The 19,790-nt window shown below is 38.4% G+C and overlaps 2 protein-coding genes across 3 annotated transcripts in view; one reads left to right on the top strand and one right to left on the bottom strand.

Annotated features, from left to right (window-relative positions):
* LOC101862890 (acidic fibroblast growth factor intracellular-binding protein) overlaps nt 1-7,718 on the bottom strand; it is a 14,718-nt gene extending 7,000 nt beyond the window's left edge. Inside the window, exons 1-6 of the mRNA XM_005106416.3 lie at nt 7,190-7,718; nt 3,573-3,771; nt 2,447-2,573; nt 1,825-1,925; nt 1,240-1,373; nt 232-340 (exon numbers count right to left, since the gene is read on the bottom strand). Of these exons, the coding sequence (XP_005106473.1) occupies nt 232-340; nt 1,240-1,373; nt 1,825-1,925; nt 2,447-2,573; nt 3,573-3,771; nt 7,190-7,271 (752 nt within the window). The 5' untranslated portion in view covers nt 7,272-7,718. The remainder of the gene's footprint in view (nt 1-231; nt 341-1,239; nt 1,374-1,824; nt 1,926-2,446; nt 2,574-3,572; nt 3,772-7,189) is intronic.
* Nucleotides 7,719-7,774: 56 nt separating this feature from the next.
* Nucleotides 7,775-19,445, top strand: LOC101862675 (probable inactive tRNA-specific adenosine deaminase-like protein 3). 2 transcript variants are annotated; one of them, XM_035971892.1, is made up of 8 exons: nt 7,775-7,857; nt 8,855-8,968; nt 10,926-10,990; nt 14,287-14,488; nt 15,486-15,597; nt 16,294-16,450; nt 17,469-17,607; nt 19,043-19,445. In XM_035971892.1, the coding sequence occupies exons 2-8, from the start codon at nt 8,859-8,861 to the stop codon at nt 19,218-19,220; spliced, it is 963 nt and encodes a 320-aa protein (XP_035827785.1). In that variant the 5' UTR covers nt 7,775-7,857; nt 8,855-8,858; the 3' UTR covers nt 19,221-19,445. The 2 variants fall into 2 exon arrangements, with proteins under 2 accessions (XP_035827785.1, XP_035827786.1); XM_035971893.1 differs by having other exon boundaries at nt 7,810-7,852.
* The last annotated feature ends 345 nt before the right edge of the window (nt 19,446-19,790 follow it).

Genomic DNA, 19,790 nt, shown 5'->3' with positions numbered 1-19,790 from the left:
CCGCCTTTGAAGGGGTTGCACCTTCTGCAGACGAAGCAGTGGGTCTATTTATATCCCCCCGACCCACTGGGGGTGGGCTAATAACTGGAAGAGCAAGAAAATGACAAACAAAAAGGAATAAAAGACTTCAACAAGGCCTCCACAATCCAGAGGGCCTTCAAACTCACCACATTAAAGTTAAAGGGCAGAAAATGTAACGGTCAGTACTTTGCAATCTCTGGCATAACTCACCCTCTATGTTCCTCCGCATATTCTCTTTCCATGAGAACTTTCAGCTCCCTCAGGTCCAGTAAAAAGTCTCTGTCCATGTCCACATCCATGTCTTCATGAGTCTGACAATCTTAACAATAAGGAAAATAATAACTATCAGAATATAATGTATAACAAAACGCTTACCCTTACTCATTTTATGAACTTTCACTTCCAAATTGGCAGAGTGAGTTTTGCAATACAGTAGTCTCCCTCACATGACCCCTGGGTGAGTTTATGACATATGGTGAGCAAAGCCTAGTTAATCTTGATGACCTATCACAGTGCATAGTGGCATGAGGCATGCCATTTTCACTTATTTTCCTGAGTCTCAAGATCTACGCTTATCCAATTGCCCCTCCCCTTTACCTGTCGAAAATTTATAGTTTTCCATATCTGACCGAGTTCCCCCCGCCTTTGTCGTTACGCACTGTTACCATGTGACCACACCCAAATTCGGGAGTAGCGACAATTGCTGCAATGGTTAGGGAAGAGTTCACAGTTCGATGTGATCCTGCCTGGAGCGAAGTGATGTAAGTTTAGGGGAGAGCTCAGATGCGAGTGCGATGTTTGGCGGATAAGAGCAGGAGCTTGTACTGATCTTAAGAACATGTTAATGTCCCCCTTTTGGGAATGACCTAAAGAAACTCAATCAGTAACGCTGCCAGGGGGTTTTAAATCACCATTTGAGACTAAGAAAAGCAATGGAACAGAACAGAAAGAAATTCTGGACAGATTAGAAAGAAGTAGGACCTATGACAGCCAATTCAAAGTACTTACATCGTATAAATACATAGTATCAAATCCCTTATTCCTCATAAAAACAAAACTTTTAAGGCTGTGCATTAGTACTTTTTAAAAAAAGAATGAACATGCATTACAATAAAACACACAAACATACACACAAACAAACAAACACAGACAAAACAGACATACACAAACACACTCATTCATAAGAGGTGGACACATTTTCTTGACAAACAAAGTTACCTTCTGAGCTGTAGGACCAATTAGAAATCATGTGATTTGCACAAATGGCAAAGTCATCAAAAGTCAAGTAGTTCAGTTTTTTCTTGCCCGTCTCAAATCTGTTATTGGTGATGAACACAATAGCTGCATACGCCCTGATGAATTGAGACAAAGCAATAGAATAAGTAACACATTGAAATCACAGAGGGTGCTTTGTAACTACTGCAGCCTTTAACAATGATAAATATGATTCTCAGTAGGTTATGTCTATTTAGAACCCAGTTAACTATTGTTTCATTGAGCACAAACCAGCACTTGATGGTATAACTATCGTAATGTTTCTTTATCCTTAACAGAAGAAAAACGTGTTATTTTACACACATTCTCAACTCATTCACTTCTACATTTTCCTAACACTGCACTCAGAAACGTTTACTCAAATTATCCAAGTAAGTTAACACAGGACTCAGAGGGGCATTCATTGTACTTAATTGTGATGCATTCATTTAGTTCTATAATGAATTATGAATAAAATCTTTTAAAATGCATTTCATTAACTCATTTACTTTTATATCACATACTGTACTTTAAATATTTAGGGCTTACTTTGCAAGATCTTGACTTAAGCAATAGTGACTTTGGATGTTATCGACCAGTCTGCCACTCAGCTCATCCACAGTCTTGAAGACCCGCTTAACATTGTCAAACTGTAAAAACAGAAAGCTGTATATTTGACATCTGAACTCTCATTTCAACAGACGAGTTTAACAAAAAGCAAGTGAAGTGACATTAACGTAACAAAATGGAACCACATTATTTTTGCCCTAGACTATACCCTAAAAATTTTGTGAACAACATTAAAATTGTGCCAATGATCTTTGAGGCCTACATCTTTTCAAAGTTCTTCAACATAAGTTTTCAGAGCAATGATCTTTTCATAAGAAAAACAAATCTACATAATATTATATGAAGTGCTTTGTCGGCAATGCATACGTGTACAGAACAACGAAATAAAAAACAAATAAGACCCAAAAAGAAACAATAATTTGTTCATAATGGACATATATCAAATTAAACCCACCTTACACATACCGTATATCAATAACAAAACAAAAACAGCAATGACAGTGAGATGTAAGTGTTTACCCAAAAAGAGAACACAGTAATAGACAAAATATTTTCTTTAAAAACATTTTTAGTCATAATTTAAGTCTTGTTCTCATCTTACTTGGCGTCTACAACTCTTGACAGAAACTCCTGTTTCCTCGCTAATGTCATCAAGATCTTTGCGATTCTTTGATGTGAGTTTGCGACCAAAGATTTCACGTATCACTGAGGCATCAAAGCTATAATACCTGTGGTGTAAAGAAGGAAAACACTTAGGTAAACATTTGAAACATGAAGAGGGGGATTGTGACTGTTTAATAGTGGGTAAATGTAGAGTAACAAAACCAGTTATTCTATTTGAAAAAAATTAATTGATCTATGTTGTAACAACATTAGTTGTTATATATGTCTTTTTTTTAAAATCTATCTGCCTTCCCTTATTCATCACACTTGATCTGAAATTGAATTGGAGATGTCAAACAGAGATCACAGCAAAACATATACAGGGTCACTCAAACTTATTTTTAAAATTGATTCCCACTCTTATAAGATTATGTAAACTATGGGAACATGTAAAAAAAAAGTCCAGGAAAAGATCTTAATCTCTGGACGAGTTCAATTTATTAAAACTCTTGCCTCAGTCAGAATGTTATTTCACTTCATACAAGTAACATACATTTTTTGTACTGTCATGAAAATTTTGCAAACACATTGAATATCACTTACACTAAGAAATGGATGAAAGATGTGTATTAAGGAAGATAATTTTCTGGTCAAGAGGCAAAACCCTATTTTTCTGTTCAATCTTCATTTGATTCTCTTCATTTCATAGAAGATCAGATGATACACAGGCATAGGACACATCTATTTAAGATGACAATTTCAAACAGATATATGAGTTTTATAACTGCAATCTACTTTTCATGACACTAGAAATAAACAAAAGAAGAGAATTTAAACAGGTGTTAAGGCATAGATTTAAAAAATAAACAACTTTAAAGTCACAATGAAAAATGATACATTAAACTTGTACTAAAGGCCTGCTGTTCAAGACAATCAAGCGTACAAACGACCACTTCCAATTTCACCCCTTGCATTTTTTAAAATATCATAATGACACTGTCCAAGAAGTCCACCTGTCTAAGGCAACCATTAGTCTCCTTCACAATGGGTGGCTGTCTTGAACCATTCTGACAGTACTTAGAGTAGATAGAACTAAGGTCAAGCAAAAAAAAGTACACATATACCTTTGTATCAGCATGTTGATGGTGTCAGAACTGAACTGGTATACCAGCTGGTGACTAAGTCGAGGTGGGGTTTTAAGCATTTCTTCCAATCCATGAAAAAGTCTGAAATTGTCTACCACATCACTCATCAAGTCATCATATGTTGCACCAAGCGTTTTCAGGTTCACTTTGTTCTGCTCCACTCTTGCAGCTTCACTCACTGGAAAAAAAATTGATCAGAAGAAGTGGTCACATGGCACTTTATAAAGGTGGTGAAAAAACAATGGATATTTTTCAAGTCAGTTCTTAGAAACAAAATAAAAGAGACATACACACTTTTCAGTCTGTTAACACTGCTGAAAACTGGAGAAAAAAATGGGTTGGTGCAATCACAGCACAAGACTTTTAAAGCACACATTAATGGCATCTCTACAAATTGAGTTATATTTCTGTTAGTTTTAGCATTTTGGCACATACGAATATATATAGAACACAATCATTCACTTCTAGCCTAAGCCAAATAAAAGCCTGGACTTTTTTAAAACAAAACTTCCATATATGCCGTTAGAAAGTATGCTTGTGATGAGAATACACAGCTTTTGGTGTTGACAAAAATGAGCAGGTGATACTTAAGAGTACCATCTTTTAGGAGAAGCAGTATGCAACAGTCACAATCAACTACTTTTAAATACTATTTTTTTGGGGGGGTTACCTTTCGCACATTTCGTAAATTATACATTTCTTGTAAAGAGCATATGTGAGGCAGCCTGGTGGAATCAGGCTCTCGTCAAAATAATCAAAGTGAAGAAACTTGCATTTTTACGCAGGTTTGTGAATTTTTATCAAATTTGCGGTTTTTGGCTCAACACCTCTCAAGCCCATTAAAGAACTAATTTCTGTGTAGATTTTTCTGAAAAACGTTCATTAAAGGCACAAAAAATGTAAATTTTCAGTTACCACGGACTCTAAAGCTAAGGAAATAACTAATCTTTGGCGGTCATTTTCTCACTAATTTTACCTCTGAAAACAGGTGACCCCCACCTCCTTCTTTCATAAATATCTGGACTTGTATTCAAGATAAATGGATATTTGTTTTCATCCAAATAAAGACAAGTGAACAAGCTTTAAGATAATACCAATAACTCTACATGCCCAAAAATTGACAAGAGCCTGATTCCACCACGCTGCCTCACATATAAATAAAAGTATGGCAATAACTAGAAAAACAAATTCAAAGTTAAAGCAACCTCCCCCACTTCTCAGAGCAGCTCAGCTCTTCTGTTGAGAATATGATAACTTGGAAGGGCCATCTAGCCTTTATAGAGTTATAGGTTTTACACTATAGGCTACAAATCAGTTTGTATAAAGTGCACAAGAAATGATACACAATAATAGTAGTGTCCATTTCAAAGCACCCAGATAAAGAGAAACCTCCACTTATAACAGTAATCAGAATGTAACAATTTTTCTATTGGATATATTATATATATAGAGAGAGAGAGTATATATATATATAAAGAGAGCCCCCTTTATCAGTAACCTTCACAAATTGTCCCTGACATTATGAATTACTTTTCACGATAAAAAAAACAAAGTGAACAAGGACAATGGCCTATGATTTCATTATGTGTATTCTTCCTGCTCTTATCCGCTCATAATATTTACTTTGGCCAAAAATACACTACGCTGAGTACAGCACAGGAAGTCTCCCAGCTGGGGGGTAAAAGTCTCATTACTGTATGTAACATTAACACCCTTGCAATCAAGTATCAGCATGCTGGAAAGCTGATGCTGGCTATTTGTCCCTTTTCAATTTTAGTTTCCACAAATTGGACTTTTGTGTGTGCATACATCTCAACTCCTTCGTTGACTTTTGACGTGCCAAGTACGTCATGAAAATGAGTAATTTTTAGTGCTGTGCCGTACCATGTATTTCACGGAAGTTGGCAAAATTTGCAGCTCCTGGTTGCCAATATGACGCTACATGTACGTCATGCTGATAACCTGGCTTCAATTCTTTTGTAAGGAGTTTTAGCCACAAGTGCTGCGTAGATTCGTATACGCGCATGATATCAGTACCAAGCAAATTTGATAGTATTTCTCTGCTAGTAGTGCTGGGCTTGAAAGCCATCAATAAACATATATCTAGGCTTGCGGACGGCCGCGTGCTATCGTAAAGCGTAAAACTCAAAAATGACTATAAAAAGGCAAATATATAAATTCACTTTTTTGCTTAGATTTGCAGGTTATTCCAAATAAATGAGTAAGATGGGACGAAATGGAGCGTGAGAAAAGTAACATAATAATAGAAGACCCGGTGTCCGAAATAAGTCACGAGTGCGCTACAGTGCTGACAGTAGGAACGTATAGTTGTACACCCCCTGGCAATGAAAGAGTTAAGGGGGTGGGTGTGCAGGTGGATGGGAGATCAACATCCCACCCCCATGTTTTACCCCATATTTTAGTTGTTCCACAAAAAGTTCAGAAATGTTCTTGATGTTCGACAGTTTTAATGTCTCTGCGTGATCTACAGCCAAAAATACAGCCGTTTAACCCTCTTTCCCCCCTTTCCCTCGAAAAAGAGCAGTGCATCTGACCCCATCTGCATCTGTGTGTGCTGGAGAGAACTTCACTATAGAGAAAGTAAAAATTTACCCAACAGAAGAAAATACATTGTAGTACAGTAGTCTCCGTCTAAGATCCCGGTGCTCTGGTGCAATGAAAAAGTGAGATCTTAGGCGAGCGGGATCTTAACCGATGAAACAAGGGAAAAATCTACAGTGACCCATGTTATGGCCTACAACCGGTAAAATGGTCTCCCTCCACTCTAAAATGAACTGACTTGTCCCATGGGTGGGTTTATGACGTGTTATGGCTAGCAAAGAGTAGTTAACTTTGATGACGAATCACAGTGGCATGAGACATCATGTATGCCATTCATATGTTGAGTCTCAAGATCTAAGCATAAATGTAGTTGCCCCTCCGGTTTACCTGTCCAAAATTTATAGCTTTCTATCTCTGACAGAGTTCTCCCGTCTTTGTCATTACGTTACGCACCATTAGGTTGTGACTATACCAATTAAAATTCAGTCCGTCTCACAAAAATTTGAGAACAGAGACAACTGCTGCAAAGTATGGAAGAGTTCACAGTTCAATGTGATCCTGCCTGGAGTGAACTTGTAGGCCCTGCCCACCCAGCGAGTGATGTAAGTTTAGTAGTTTAGGTGGAGAGCTCAGATGTGAGTTTGGCGCTCATATGACCTTATGCAGTTGTGAGCGTCGTAAAATCTCTACTAAAAAAATCAGAAGTGAGTTTGAAGTTTGGGGAAAACAAACGTGTCGGTCAGTTCACACCTCGGTGTGATCCCATCTGAGGCAAACTTTGTACCGTTTTATCAAGTTTTACAACATGACATCACTTTCACAAGACAGGCACTTCAGTGATCTCAACATTTTGTCTTTTCACTCTTGGTTGATCGACTGTGCCCGTCCAGGCTTTTGTTCCGTAAATTAAGATCTGAAATGCGGCATCTTAAGCGAACCGGGATCATGCCGTGGTATCTTAGGCGGAGACTAGAACTAGATCTAGATCTACTTATTTAATGTTAGATCTACTTTTCTATGTTTCATATTCTTACCTGTGAAACCCTTTAACCACAACTCATAAATATCAGGATTGATCGAGCAGTGGTTGCCCACGAACACTACCATTTCATTCATGTTGTTGAGTAAAGCTAGAATCTAGATTCTAGTAAAAGAATGTTTTTCAGTCTAAGCTGTACGCTTTTTGACTCTTTTGAATTTGAATGTCTTTTGTAGAGATCCAGCTTCATGTCATAGATCTAGAAATCTAGATCCTCTAGGCCCTCATCTAATAATCTATGTTATGTCGTCACGGCCCCTGTTCCTCTCGACGTCCTTTTGACTGCAAGGAAAGACACAATACAGACACGGGACTGCAACAAGTTATGACTAGAATTTCGCTTGTGCAGGCACACTGTAGACTGCCTACTGCGCCTTGGCTCTGTACTACTAACTTTCTACTTTTACTACGAATCTTTAGACTATCACTAGATCTATCATCAGTTCATCAACGAAAACAAACAATTCAGTAAACATCAATCAAGAATCAAGATGAAGAAAAAAGGTTGAGAATGATTGCCCTTGTTGTGTGAGGGAGACAACTCTGAATAAATGTACTTTCATTTTTACTAAAGAAAGTAGTCTACTTTCAGTTTCGTCTATCTTAGAGAGCGTTGGTTTAGTAGATCTAGATATAGATCTAGATCTAGTCTTTCTTGGTACCGTGAGTAGCTTACCATAATGATAATGACGTATTTTGTCCCTATATTTGTATTTCTTTTTCATTTTTACCTAAAATAGCAGAGGTATAGATCTAGCTAGATTCTAGATCTAGTCAATCTAGATCTATATCTAGATCTAGTTCTAGTCTAATCTAATATCTAGAATCTAGACTATTCTAGATCTAGATCTAGATCTAGATTATATAGATCTAGATATAGATATAGATATAGATCTAGTTATAAAGTAGAGTGTGTATTATATATACGTACGTGTATTATTAATATTATGTATACCATACCCCGATTCGATTTGGTCTACATTTAGAATCGCATGTTTAGTCAGGTACTCAGGTGCTGTGCTATCTGTGCGTTTTGGAGATGTGAATTTTTTATAGATCTAGTTTAGGGCCTACTTTAATGTAAGCAAGTCTTGTGGCTATTCCCCGGCGTCGTGCCGGTCAGTAGATCAGAAGCTATTCTCCGCGGCGTCACACCGCCGCAAACTGCCGGTCTAAATTACTAATGAATTACAATGTATTTCTAGATCTAATCTGGGCCTAGTAAGTCTACCTTTCATTATATTTTATCTATAATTGTCGAACGTAACTTTATTCATTTTCATATATTTGGGTTCTCCATTCTTCATGCTCACTCTTTGTTATGAACTCGCGTCACTAGCTAATGGTGAACATGTTTCTTCTAGCACCTAACATAACTCTGAATTGGAGGAATTGAGGCAGTTTGTGTCTGAAAACCTTACGTCTGTATCAATGGAAGTGGCACGAAGTGGTGAAGTTATGGGAATTATTTTCCAAGACAAACAGATAAGAGAGGTATATTTGCAAATCTGCACTGACAAATAATTCATTGGTAATAGACCTGGAATGTGACGCCGGAGAATAGCTTCCGATCTATTGACCGGCGTGACGCCGGAGAATAGCCACTTGCTTAAAATATAAATGTCTGATATGTATACCTGTTGTGTGTTTTCCTTTTCAGATCAATGGAACAACCAACAGTTGTACTTTCGGATGAGTACACAAGGCCTGTCAGCATTGTTGACGTTTTTGTTGCCAACATAACGAACAAAAAATTGACTTCTGCAATTGTGAAGTAAGTAAGTGAAAGGGGTGAGAGTTGTCAGTTACGTTTTCCAACATTTTGAGCAAAAAATTATTGCAATAGTTTTTCCTGTGTGGCAGTAAATTCAGGCTGGATGTGGTCCTGCTAATAAGGCACCTCCTGCCCTCAACTTTATAAGACAGAATATTTGCTGTTGCTGTTGTTAGCGATCCAGAGAATATTTGCTGAAACTCTTAAAAATGGGCCAACACATGAAGAGCACTCAGAGAGACGCCTCCTGTGATCCTTTTCGGAGCAATTTTAATTTATAAAGAATGGATGCTTAATGGACTTGCAATTTTGTAATATTTTACATAAGTGGATGGTTGGCTGGTGCTCTGGTGTGGTTTGCTCGTCCTTCTTTCCTATCAAACATCTGTCGTCCTTATCTCCCCTTCTTCTTTTTTATGTTTGTTTCTCTCTTGTAACACCTTTAATCTTCTGGCGCTCATGTGATCTTATGCAGTTGCGAGCGTCGTAAAATCTCTACTAAAACTAAATACATAGGTTATAGTTGTAAGTGGTGGGGATCTTGCACTTCCATTCTTGTTGGCATCTTGGGACTAAATGAAGTGTGTGCCTTTGTCGGCCTCTTAAGTTGTTAGCAATTGCTGTGGCTGTACAGTCCTATCATGGAGTGGCAGGTCCTTTTGCAGTTGCAGCAGGTGAATTTTACATCAGGCAGGCTCTGTGAGTGCTGATGCTGCCCTCTGCCATCTGCACCCTGTCCTCTCCTCCAACTGCTTCTCCCTCCTCACACTCCTCCAAACTCCAGCCTTGACAGCCTGCCTCCAGCAGCAAGGGCCTCCAAGTTTGTTGGGTCATTGTCTCCTGCCATCCAACCCGATCGCATTAGCATGTCTTAAAAGTGTAGCCTTGCAGTTAGACCAGAATTGGTTGTAAGCTCACCATACAGTATGTCTTTGGGAGTAAGGCCAAGCCGGCAAAGTCATAGCTTTGTTAGCAGGAGAACATATCATTCTGGCCTCTGCCAGGAAAGTCTTCTTTTAGATGTGGTCCTGCCATGTGGTTCCCAATATCCTTCTGAGACAGCGCAGGCTTCCACTTTTGAATACATGAAGGATATCTGTGGTTCGCCTTTGATAGTCTCATCTGCCCTGACAGGAATTCCCAGAGCCTTCACTTCAACAATCCCTTGAGTAATGTAGTTGCCAGTGTGTTTTTGTTTTATTTTCTTTGTTCCCTCTTCATTTTGGTTCTTCAATATAGTTAGGTCAGCATACACAGCTTCCCATTATACAGTCGAAATTGTCGTAAACAACCACCCATTGTCAGGGAGAAATGTGGTTGTCTTAGGTGGACAGCCTGGACAGTGTCATAATAACTGTTTTTTTAAACGCAATGCATGGAACAGGTGATTGCCTTGGACTGGTGGCTGTTACCAATTTTCATTTTCTGGGGATAGTGAAGAACCTTTTTGCTTCCGGGTAAACTGAGGAAAAAGGGATGCACAGTACTTTTCTTCAGGACGATATTATCCTTCCTGATGTGGAGAGCGAATCTTTGATCTCTCTGTGGCAAGACCAACCCTTTATCTAGCCACTCTGTAAGCAGCAGCACCTCCCCTCTCCCTCAGAGAAATGTATGCCAAGACACCATCTACCAGTAGTCATTGAGTTGGGTTTTAGAGTGAGTTGGCATTATGTCAAAACTGTGTTTCCAAGATACCTGATGAAAGATAGATTTAAAGCTGACATCTGCACTTGTACTGACTGTTGTGCAAACTGCTTTGTTTTTAATGAAAGAGAGCCTAAAAAAGTGTCACAACTTTTACCTCTACAAGTTATTTCAGCTATGTCACAAATGCTCTTTATGTTGTTGTCATTCTCTGTAAGTTTCTTCATTTTAAGTCATGACTTTTATACGTTTGTGTTATTTTTAAAAATGTCTTTTCTTGTTTTTGTCACTTTTGTGTAATATTTTGCAGAACCCTTGCTGAAATTGCCCCTTTGGAAAATCTTCAGCACCTGAAAAGAGTGAAAGGATCAAAAGGTAAACTAGGGGCAGTATGTGCAAAGATTTTCCACTACCAAGATAAAGCACTTGCTCTTTGGGCTTTTGCCTGCATCATGGCGGGCCCCACTTTGCCGCATAGCGCGTGATGGGCTACGTCACTAGGCGACGCGAGGTCGGTTTCATCGCCAACTACTTGGTGTGTGTTTGTGTGTAATGTATGTGTGTGTGTGTTGTGTGTGTGTGTGTATCTGTGTGTGTTTGTGTGTGACCAAGAGAATTGCTAAGATTGTTTAAAGATAACACAAATTACCAAAAGGAAAAAAAGTGGGGGGGGGGGTTCTGTGAATGAAAAGGAAGGAAAGAAAACTGAAAATCAACAAACAAAAATTAGAAAAATTATTTAAAGATTTTGAATGGCTTAAGTTAATCACTTTCGCCGCGTTATTATTGTGCTTAATAGCTAATTGGTCATTACTTATAGAGCTCACTTAATTGGTCGACTTTAATCGACTCTGGTGCCGGGTGCAACAAGTGCAACTATTGGACAAAATCCACAATAATTACTTGAGGAATTTTATTGGGCGCCATAGGTCTGTGGTAGAATGACGAATCGCAATGGTTGATCGGGCAAGAGCCAAGGATCACTGCTCATTCGACGCTGATCTCTGCGAGCTATTTCGGTGTGGACGACAAATGACACTTGATCACTGTTGCGTCAGTGCAAACATTCTCAGCCTTGTTTGCAAACAAACATCATCTGACTATGATCAACCAGGGTTATAAAAATATATATATTACTTGTATAGTGTGTATTTCTGACAGTGCGTATTGACCTGGGGAAGCAGATGTGTAAGAGCAGGCAGGGAGGAGAAAATGGACGGGAATGGGGAGGGGGAGTGAGGTTGGTACCAAAAAAAATTAGAATTATGCAAGAAATTTATTTGCACTGCTTTAGTGCTGGCCAGATGTTCACCGATCAAACTTATGTAGTTTGCTGTCTAGTCATTTGATATCGCAGTAATGTTTAAAGTGTCATTGTTAGTCTAGCACATTGTCATACAGAATTACTAGACAAATATTGACAGTGTGCTATGAGAGTAAATTTTTTTGTCCAACTTAAGAAGTGAACTTATTGTGGCGACACAATGCAGTCTTGCTTTACAATTTCTTTTTATGACTTGATGTCACGATCTTTTATATAACAATATCTGGCAGATTCAAACTGTCCTTGTCTCTTCTTAGTAGTATGAAACAACAACTCTCTCTCTCTCTCTCTTTGCCCCCCCCCCCTCCCTTTCACTCTTTTCTCTCTCCCCCCCCCCTCGTCCCCCCTCTCTCTCTCTCTCTCTCTCTCTCTCTCTCTCTCTCGCTCCCTCTCCCTCTCTCTCTCTCTCTCTCTCTCTCTCTCTCTCTCTCTCTCTCTCTCTCTCTCTCACTGCCCACAGGCAGAATTGCACGCTTTCAATCAATCAAGAGCGCTGGAACGTTTGTTTATACTAGTACCACGGACCGTTATGCGCTAGCTCAAGGTAGCGCCCAAGTCTCGCGCGGACACGAGATAGGGAAATTGAAACATCTTGGTAGTGGAGAATCTTTGGCGTGTGCCTCTTTTTATTTCATATTTTTATATAGATACAGTGGAGTCCACTTACAACGAGTCCGGAAAAAACGAGAATTCTGTTATAAAGACACTATTCTAAAACCCCGTTTTTTCCCCTTCTTTACAGTTGTAAATAAAATACTGGTATAGTGCAATCAAACAAGTACGCGAGTCGGTTATAGCGGAATATTGCTGCTGCTGTGAGCAGTGCATAGGCCAATTATACGTAATGTAAAACCTCGCCAGTTGAAAAACTTGTTGGTGATCTAGCGAAACAAAGAATGGGAGAGCCCATGTGTGTCAACAATGAAGGCTGGAGCGACTGAGTAAGGAGGGTGTGGCGTGCGCAGACAAGCAGAACGCATCGCGTGATAGGCCAGCGTAAGCCTAGTTTAGATTATCAAGGCCTACTCACTTCTCCGGGGCGGGGATGGAGCGATCACAGCAATGTGATGGATGGGGTGAATGTGTGACGTGCGCAAGCGGACAGAATGCATCACAGGGTGTGGTGGGGTGGGGGAAAACACCGCGGGTGAATTAGCGCAGAGCCCTTTCTTTCTGATCGCCAACGCCGAGCTGTCAGTCAACATCGCTAAATCTAGCGCAAGAGAAAGAAACGTGATTCGATTTTCGATCAAGTAAGACCTAGAGGTCATGTTGAAACAAAATCATCATATGGGGAGATAGCAAAAGGAAGTAAACAGAACACCAAACTCATAGAGTAGACCTACTTTACAGTTTCCTTTGAATTTATTACTGAATCCCTTATAGCGAGAATCCTGATATAACGGACATTTTGCTCCGGTCCCCTCCCTCTCGTTATAACAGGATTTCACTGTATCTAGTTTTATCCACTGTTATTTAAATCTGACATTTTTTGTGTCTTAAAATTTAAAAATGCATGAAGATATATATATAAATATATTGTTGATAGTGTTTAAAGGCATGATAAAACTATACATAGACAAGGTTGTTGGTTTGGATGTCTTACTGAGTTGGCATCCTTTGTCACCAGGACTGCAGCATAAAGAATATGCCTGATAAATTTCGTACCTCTGTGACTGTGATGAAGGTTTGTTACATTTTTAGAAAGAATTACTCAATATTGTGGGATATTAATTTTTTGTATTTCTCAGCAGCCTCAGCTGCTCTAATAGTTGTTCCAAGATCCCAAATATAAAAACTATGCAGTAAAAATAAGCTATGGAATATAGAAATACCATTTCCTTTTGTAAGGGGTAGGCAAAAAGCAGTACATTTAGCTTGTAAATCAATGGTTTGTTTTCATTTCTTTAAAATCTCATAAAATTTCTACAACGTAATTTATTGCTCACCTACTTGCTGCAAATGGGTGTTAAGGCGTAATGACCAAACTGGGTTGAAAGCAGCGATATACATGACCTTACTACTTTATACTTTACTTTATCCGTCCTCTTGTACCTCTAGGGGATCAAGGGGAGAAAGAGCTTCCTGTCTCTAGCAAGTTTGATGGCCTGGCTGGGTCACACCCATGACCCATTACTCATGATTGACGATATGTGGTGACGATTTTATTTCAAAATTGTAGTATTCCAATTATTCCGTAGTAATTGTTGTACATTCTATGTTGGGTGTCAGTTTGCTATTTTCCCCTCCCACAAAAATACAATGTGACCATCATTATATCAACATGCTCCTTGATTCGTTCAAGAAGCTTAATACATGTACTTGTGTCCTGCCTCATATTTTTCAGATGGACCACTACAAATTGTTTTGTGCCAGCCAGAAACAGATCTTTCAGGCGGTGATAAATGCAAGATGCATTTGGATATCAACAAGATTGAAGGTTTAGGGAAGGAGTATTTAGTAAAGGTCCCAGCAAAGCCTCCAGTGACTCGTAAGCAGTTTGAAGAATCTCTCAAGTATTGGCCAGTCAATTTTCATGAAGATAAAGAGTAAGTTGGGATTTATGTTAGTTGCAATTCTGAATGCTCTTGTGGTAAAGATTATGTCAGAAATTATATATTGTCGGCTGAAAACCTGATGTGACTGTTCATTTCAGCCAAAATGCCAAAATTAGCAAGTTTTATGCTTTCGACTGAAATATTATTATCATAAATATACTGCAAGTATCAAAGAGATCCAATCGGTAGTTTTATCACAATCCCTATTCCCAAAGTGTCTCTGTCCAAGTATTTCCTAGAGAAAACCCAGCCATAAAAACTTTATATGATAACAGTCAATTTTACTTGAAATAAGGAATTTTGACATAGTTTAGCTCTCAGCCTATGATATTCTGTAATAAGGCCCATCAGTCAGTATGTTGCAGCTCCCAATACTTAAAAACAGTAAGCTGGACAGCCAACCCTGTAGTGATACAACTATGAATAAAGGTAACACATAGGGATATGGCGTTTCTGAATACATGATGGATGTATCTGATCTCTGTGATCTGTCAGATAGAGTTCTGTATTGGTAAGAGATTTTCTGTAGTATTGCTGTGGCCTACAAGTATGTGTATTTTATTAGTACTTCTGTTTCTGTTTTTTTTTAGAAAAGTATTTGTCTGGTGTCTATAATTATGATAGAATTTACAATCTACTTCTGTTGAAATAATTTTGTTTTTATGGCCATTTGAGTGGTTTCTGTGAAGATGCTGAAGCATGAGTTTTTGTTCTCAGTCTTGGATCTTGTGATGATGTTCCTACCCAATGGAATACTTGAGACTATATACTTTAGAAAAAAGTTGAATGGTATTTGCTGTAGTGGAAGTTTTAAAACTGATTCCTTTTGCTTTGAAGAAGAACCTGGAGACAATACTTAGCTGCTCTGATCACGTGGGGAGTATGCATTGAGTAAAGAGGTTAATATGTGGTATCCTTTTTTGTGGATTGTTTATACTTCACTGATGAATTACAGTTCTTTTTCTTACTCATGTTGTTATTTTTTCAGAGTGGCAGCTTTGATGTCAGGGAAATATTTTAAAGATGCAGAGCTGGAAAAGATAAAGCTTTATATGGAAATGGCTGTAAGGTTGGCTGAACATGGAAGAGTGAAAAATCAGGTAGGCTTGCTGCAGTTGGTACATGTACTTTACTTTTTATTTTAGAGTATAAATATTAGAGGTGGAATTAAACTGTGAACCTGGAGAATTGCAAGAAGTAATATCTTAAGCATGGGATACTTTATGCTCTTCTGTCTCAAGGGGTCCAATCAAGGCACATAAAGGTAGGAGGTGATCAACAGATTGATTCTATGAATAAAATTTGTGACTACTGTTCTTTGGAATTCTTATGGCTTGAGGTGTCTTTAGCATGCCTTCTTGATTTTGTTGAAATGAGATTTCAGTATAGATCTATGTGTGGGCTCTGCTTGTCAACATTTTGTTGATTCTAATTTCTTTCAAAACATTTTTTAAAAGAAATAAACAGTTTTATAATTGTCCTAAAACATTAGATCTAAAAGTGATGTCCTTAAATTTCTAGGAAAATTGTTTTAAAATTTATGTTGGCTTTGTTTGAATTGAAGGAATGGACTTGAGGGAAGTCTGGGTGGTGGACAGGATCCTTTCGGTAAAAGCTCATTAAAAAGTTAACCTGCCCTCTGGCCGTGTACTGAATTATATGGCTGTGGTGGTGAGGTTTTTATTTTCTCTTTTCCAGTCTCATTGCTTGAATTTTTTTTTTCTTATTAATTTTGTTTTTTGTGAGTAATGCCATTTGTGCACCTTGTTTATTTAAAACATATTTTTATTTTTTAGTTATCTATAGGTGCTGTAATTGTGGATCCAAGCAAAGATTCTGTGGTTGCAAAGGCTTATGACTTGAGACAATCTGGCTATCCTTTGCAACATGCTGTGATGGTGGCTATTGATCTTGTTGCGTATTCTCAAGGAGGTGGAATGTGGAAGTTGCCAGGTTTGTTTTTGCTTTGTTAACACTTACGCTGCCATGGACAACCTTAGTCGTCCTGAAATTTTCTCCTTAACCTGCCACACACGACCTGAGTTGTCCACATAGAGACATTATTTCATAGTTCGTTCTCGGTGCCTTAACACAGTAATAGTATAAAATTGACAATATCTCGTGCTTGTGGGTAACCGAAAGTAATTTTCCTGAATGATTTCCACGCGATTAAAGCTGTTTGAGATGAGTTTTTACCTTTGTAAGTGAATTTCTTTGACATCTTCACAACGTCGAAAAAGTTTTCAGAATGGATGATGGAACAGATTATACCATGACCGAACCCGAAATGACTCAGATTCTGACTTTTTAGAGTCAGATAATGACGGCAGTTATTCTGAAGGAAAACCAGAAGAGGTTTCTGAGACAAGTGACAGTGGTGTTAGGAATAGAGGGTTAGCGATGACGATATAAGTGGTAGACGTGCAGGTGATCAGCGTCAACCGCAGAGTAAAAGAGAGTGTGTCCCTACCGATGACCAATAGGCCTACTTGTGTAACAGTTTATAGGTAGTGGAGCTAGAATGTTTTAAAAACTGCTCAAGACATTGGTAGGTCAGTGTGAATGTTGCGTAAATTAGTTTGTGGGGAAAAAAAGCAAACTTTTTGTAGATATAATTTTATGCTGTTTGTTGTTGTTTGCTTGCTAAGAATTCTCATGTGAATACATGATAATATTTACAGAGAGCAAAGGCATAATGTACACACTCAGTATCACAATACCCTGACACACAGAGTTGGAAGCCCGCCTCCTAAATGATCTTAAATTGTGATGATGGGGGGGGGGGGGGGGGGGGGGAGGTGGTAAAAAAAACAGATGCACCTCTATTGATTTTTTTTTTTTCCTTCTTTGATAAATTGCTTCTATAGCAGTGGCATTTATAGTCTTTTGTGTCTTCAGCAGTCGCATTATTTCTTATGTTTAGGAGAGTGCTGCAACTGTAATACAACATTTATACTTTGATGTATTTCAGAGGAGAGGGTAGTGCAGTCCTGTGATGCTGGTCTATGGTATGCAAAGGGCTTTCCTTCTGAGGAATGTTCCAAGGACAGAACTGAACCTTATCTGTGCACTGGTTATGACTTGTACGTTACTCAGGAACCGTGTGTGATGTGAGTTTTATTTGATTAGAAAAAACACATTGTCTTCTTTTAAAAAAATTAAGATTGTGCTGTGGGTTTTGCTTTTGAAACAAAGGAGGTGTGGCAGATTTTTTGGGGTAATTTTTCTATACCCCATAATGTCTGTTTATAGACAGTGTGGATGTAGATTTCTCCTCTGTACAATAGGCAATAGGTTCTAATGTTGTACAAACGATTTTGTACTTCATTGAAAGGTGCAAAGCCGGTCAGTAATTAAGTAGCTGTTTGGAATTGAGCAGAAAGAAAAAATGGAGGGGACGGCCATGCCACATCAGAGTTTGGGGTGCTATGAGCATTACAGAATTGATGATTTATAAGTTTTGCAAGGAGCACTCTTGTGCTGCTCTCTCTCTCTTTCTTACATTATAGGTAAAATCTACTTATAAGGATTAGTTTTTGTCTCCTCCATTCTTGTTGTTTTGCCTCAGCAGTTGTCTGTGTATCCTACGCTATTCCATACTCCTTGTAACTTGGTAGGTAAGTTCATCATCTCATTTAACCCTTTGACTGCTAACTATATATATATATATGTATATATATATATATATATGCACCCCACTTGCTAAGGAAAATTCCGCTTAGTGTAAGACGTTGATTGTGATATTTGTCCGCTTATTATAACAGACAGGTCGGTAAAAGTAGAACTTATATGAAAAGAAAGAGAAATGAAGAGATGAATTCATCCATTGACAAGACCTGTGTAGAACAATCCTTAAAACACGGGTTTTATCCGCCGTACGGGACACATTTAAATAGTACTGGGCGGTGGACTATCAAGACATATGAGATACATCAACAGTGCAGTCTAGGGTTAAGTGACAGAAATTTTTATTTATTTTTTTTTTTACTTTGCGGACCCAAGTGTATCTGAGCTATGGGAACTGAACGTATGCCTCAGCAGTGCACTGTGTTGCCAGTCTAGCAGCGAACTCATGGGAATTGAGGTCATGACATTGGGTCCTATATGGCTCTAAAGGCCAGGACTCAAGGGGTTACATGTACAGTGGAACTCGGATTCAACGAGCTCGGATTCAACGAGATGAGATAGATTCCCTGGTTTTTTTCGTCTTTGAAATCAATAAAAATAACCCGGATTCAGCAAGCTCGGATTCAACGAGATTTTAGGTCAGGCCCGGCGACCTCGTTGAATCCGAGTTCCACTGTACTTGTTGTAGCTCGTTGTTATCTTTTTGGTAGTCACTTTTTTTTTGTTTTGGGTTAATCTTGTGGTTTTTGTAGCAGCTCTCACTACTGTTATTATTCATTTGTAAAAACATACACATTTGTCCCCAAACTGAACCACTCAATCTTTCTTTTAGGATGCCTATGAAACAATAGTGTTAGATCAAATCTCTCTGTAAAAATTTCAAAATTTCACCTCTTCATATTTTGAAATGTTATGCAGGTGCAGTATGGCCCTTGTTCACTCAAGAATTGGACGAGTTTTTTATGGCTCTGCTCAGCCTGCGGGAGCTCTGGGATCTCGCTATGCCATCCACTACCAACCTGGGCTGAACCATCACTTCAGTGTTTTTAAAGACTGCCTTAGTAAAGTGACTGATAGACTTTACACAGGCAGCTGACAAAAATGATACCTTCATAGATTATCATATTTTTTATCCTCTCTAGTGGGTACAAAGATTGAACTAAAACTGATCAGTGGACCAGCCTAACAAATCTGAAAACAAGGATAGGCCTAGAGAACAATTGACTGCCATTTGGTTGAAGACTTTAATCTTTAATCTTTGTTTTTACTGTTTATTAGATATTTTAACCATATGTGTCACGACACGGTGGAATCGGGCGCTCATCACTTTTTAGAAGTTGATATTCGCGATTGAAGGAGGTGAGAGCCACCCAGTTTCAGAGATAAAATTGGTGAGAAAATGGCGGCTAAAGTTTGGTTTGGCTTGAGAGTACTTGGAAACTGAAAATTTACTTTTTTGTAACTTTGATCAACTTTTTTCGGTAAAATCCACACCAAAATGTGATTTTAAATTAATATAAAGTTGTTGAGCCAAAAAGCAAAATTTTGATGAAAATTGTTAAACCAGCTGAAAAATGCCTTTTTCTTTTTTTCCAATTTCATTATTTTGATGAGCACCTGATTTCACCCCGCTACCTTAACATATATATTATATGTGGTTACTTTT

Source organism: Aplysia californica, unplaced genomic scaffold, assembly GCF_000002075.1.
Source record: "Aplysia californica isolate F4 #8 unplaced genomic scaffold, AplCal3.0 scaffold00532, whole genome shotgun sequence".
Lineage (NCBI taxonomy): Eukaryota > Metazoa > Mollusca > Gastropoda > Aplysiida > Aplysiidae > Aplysia > Aplysia californica.
The sequence above is the reverse complement of the archived record's forward strand: the minus strand, read 5'-3'. Positions and strand labels throughout refer to the sequence as shown.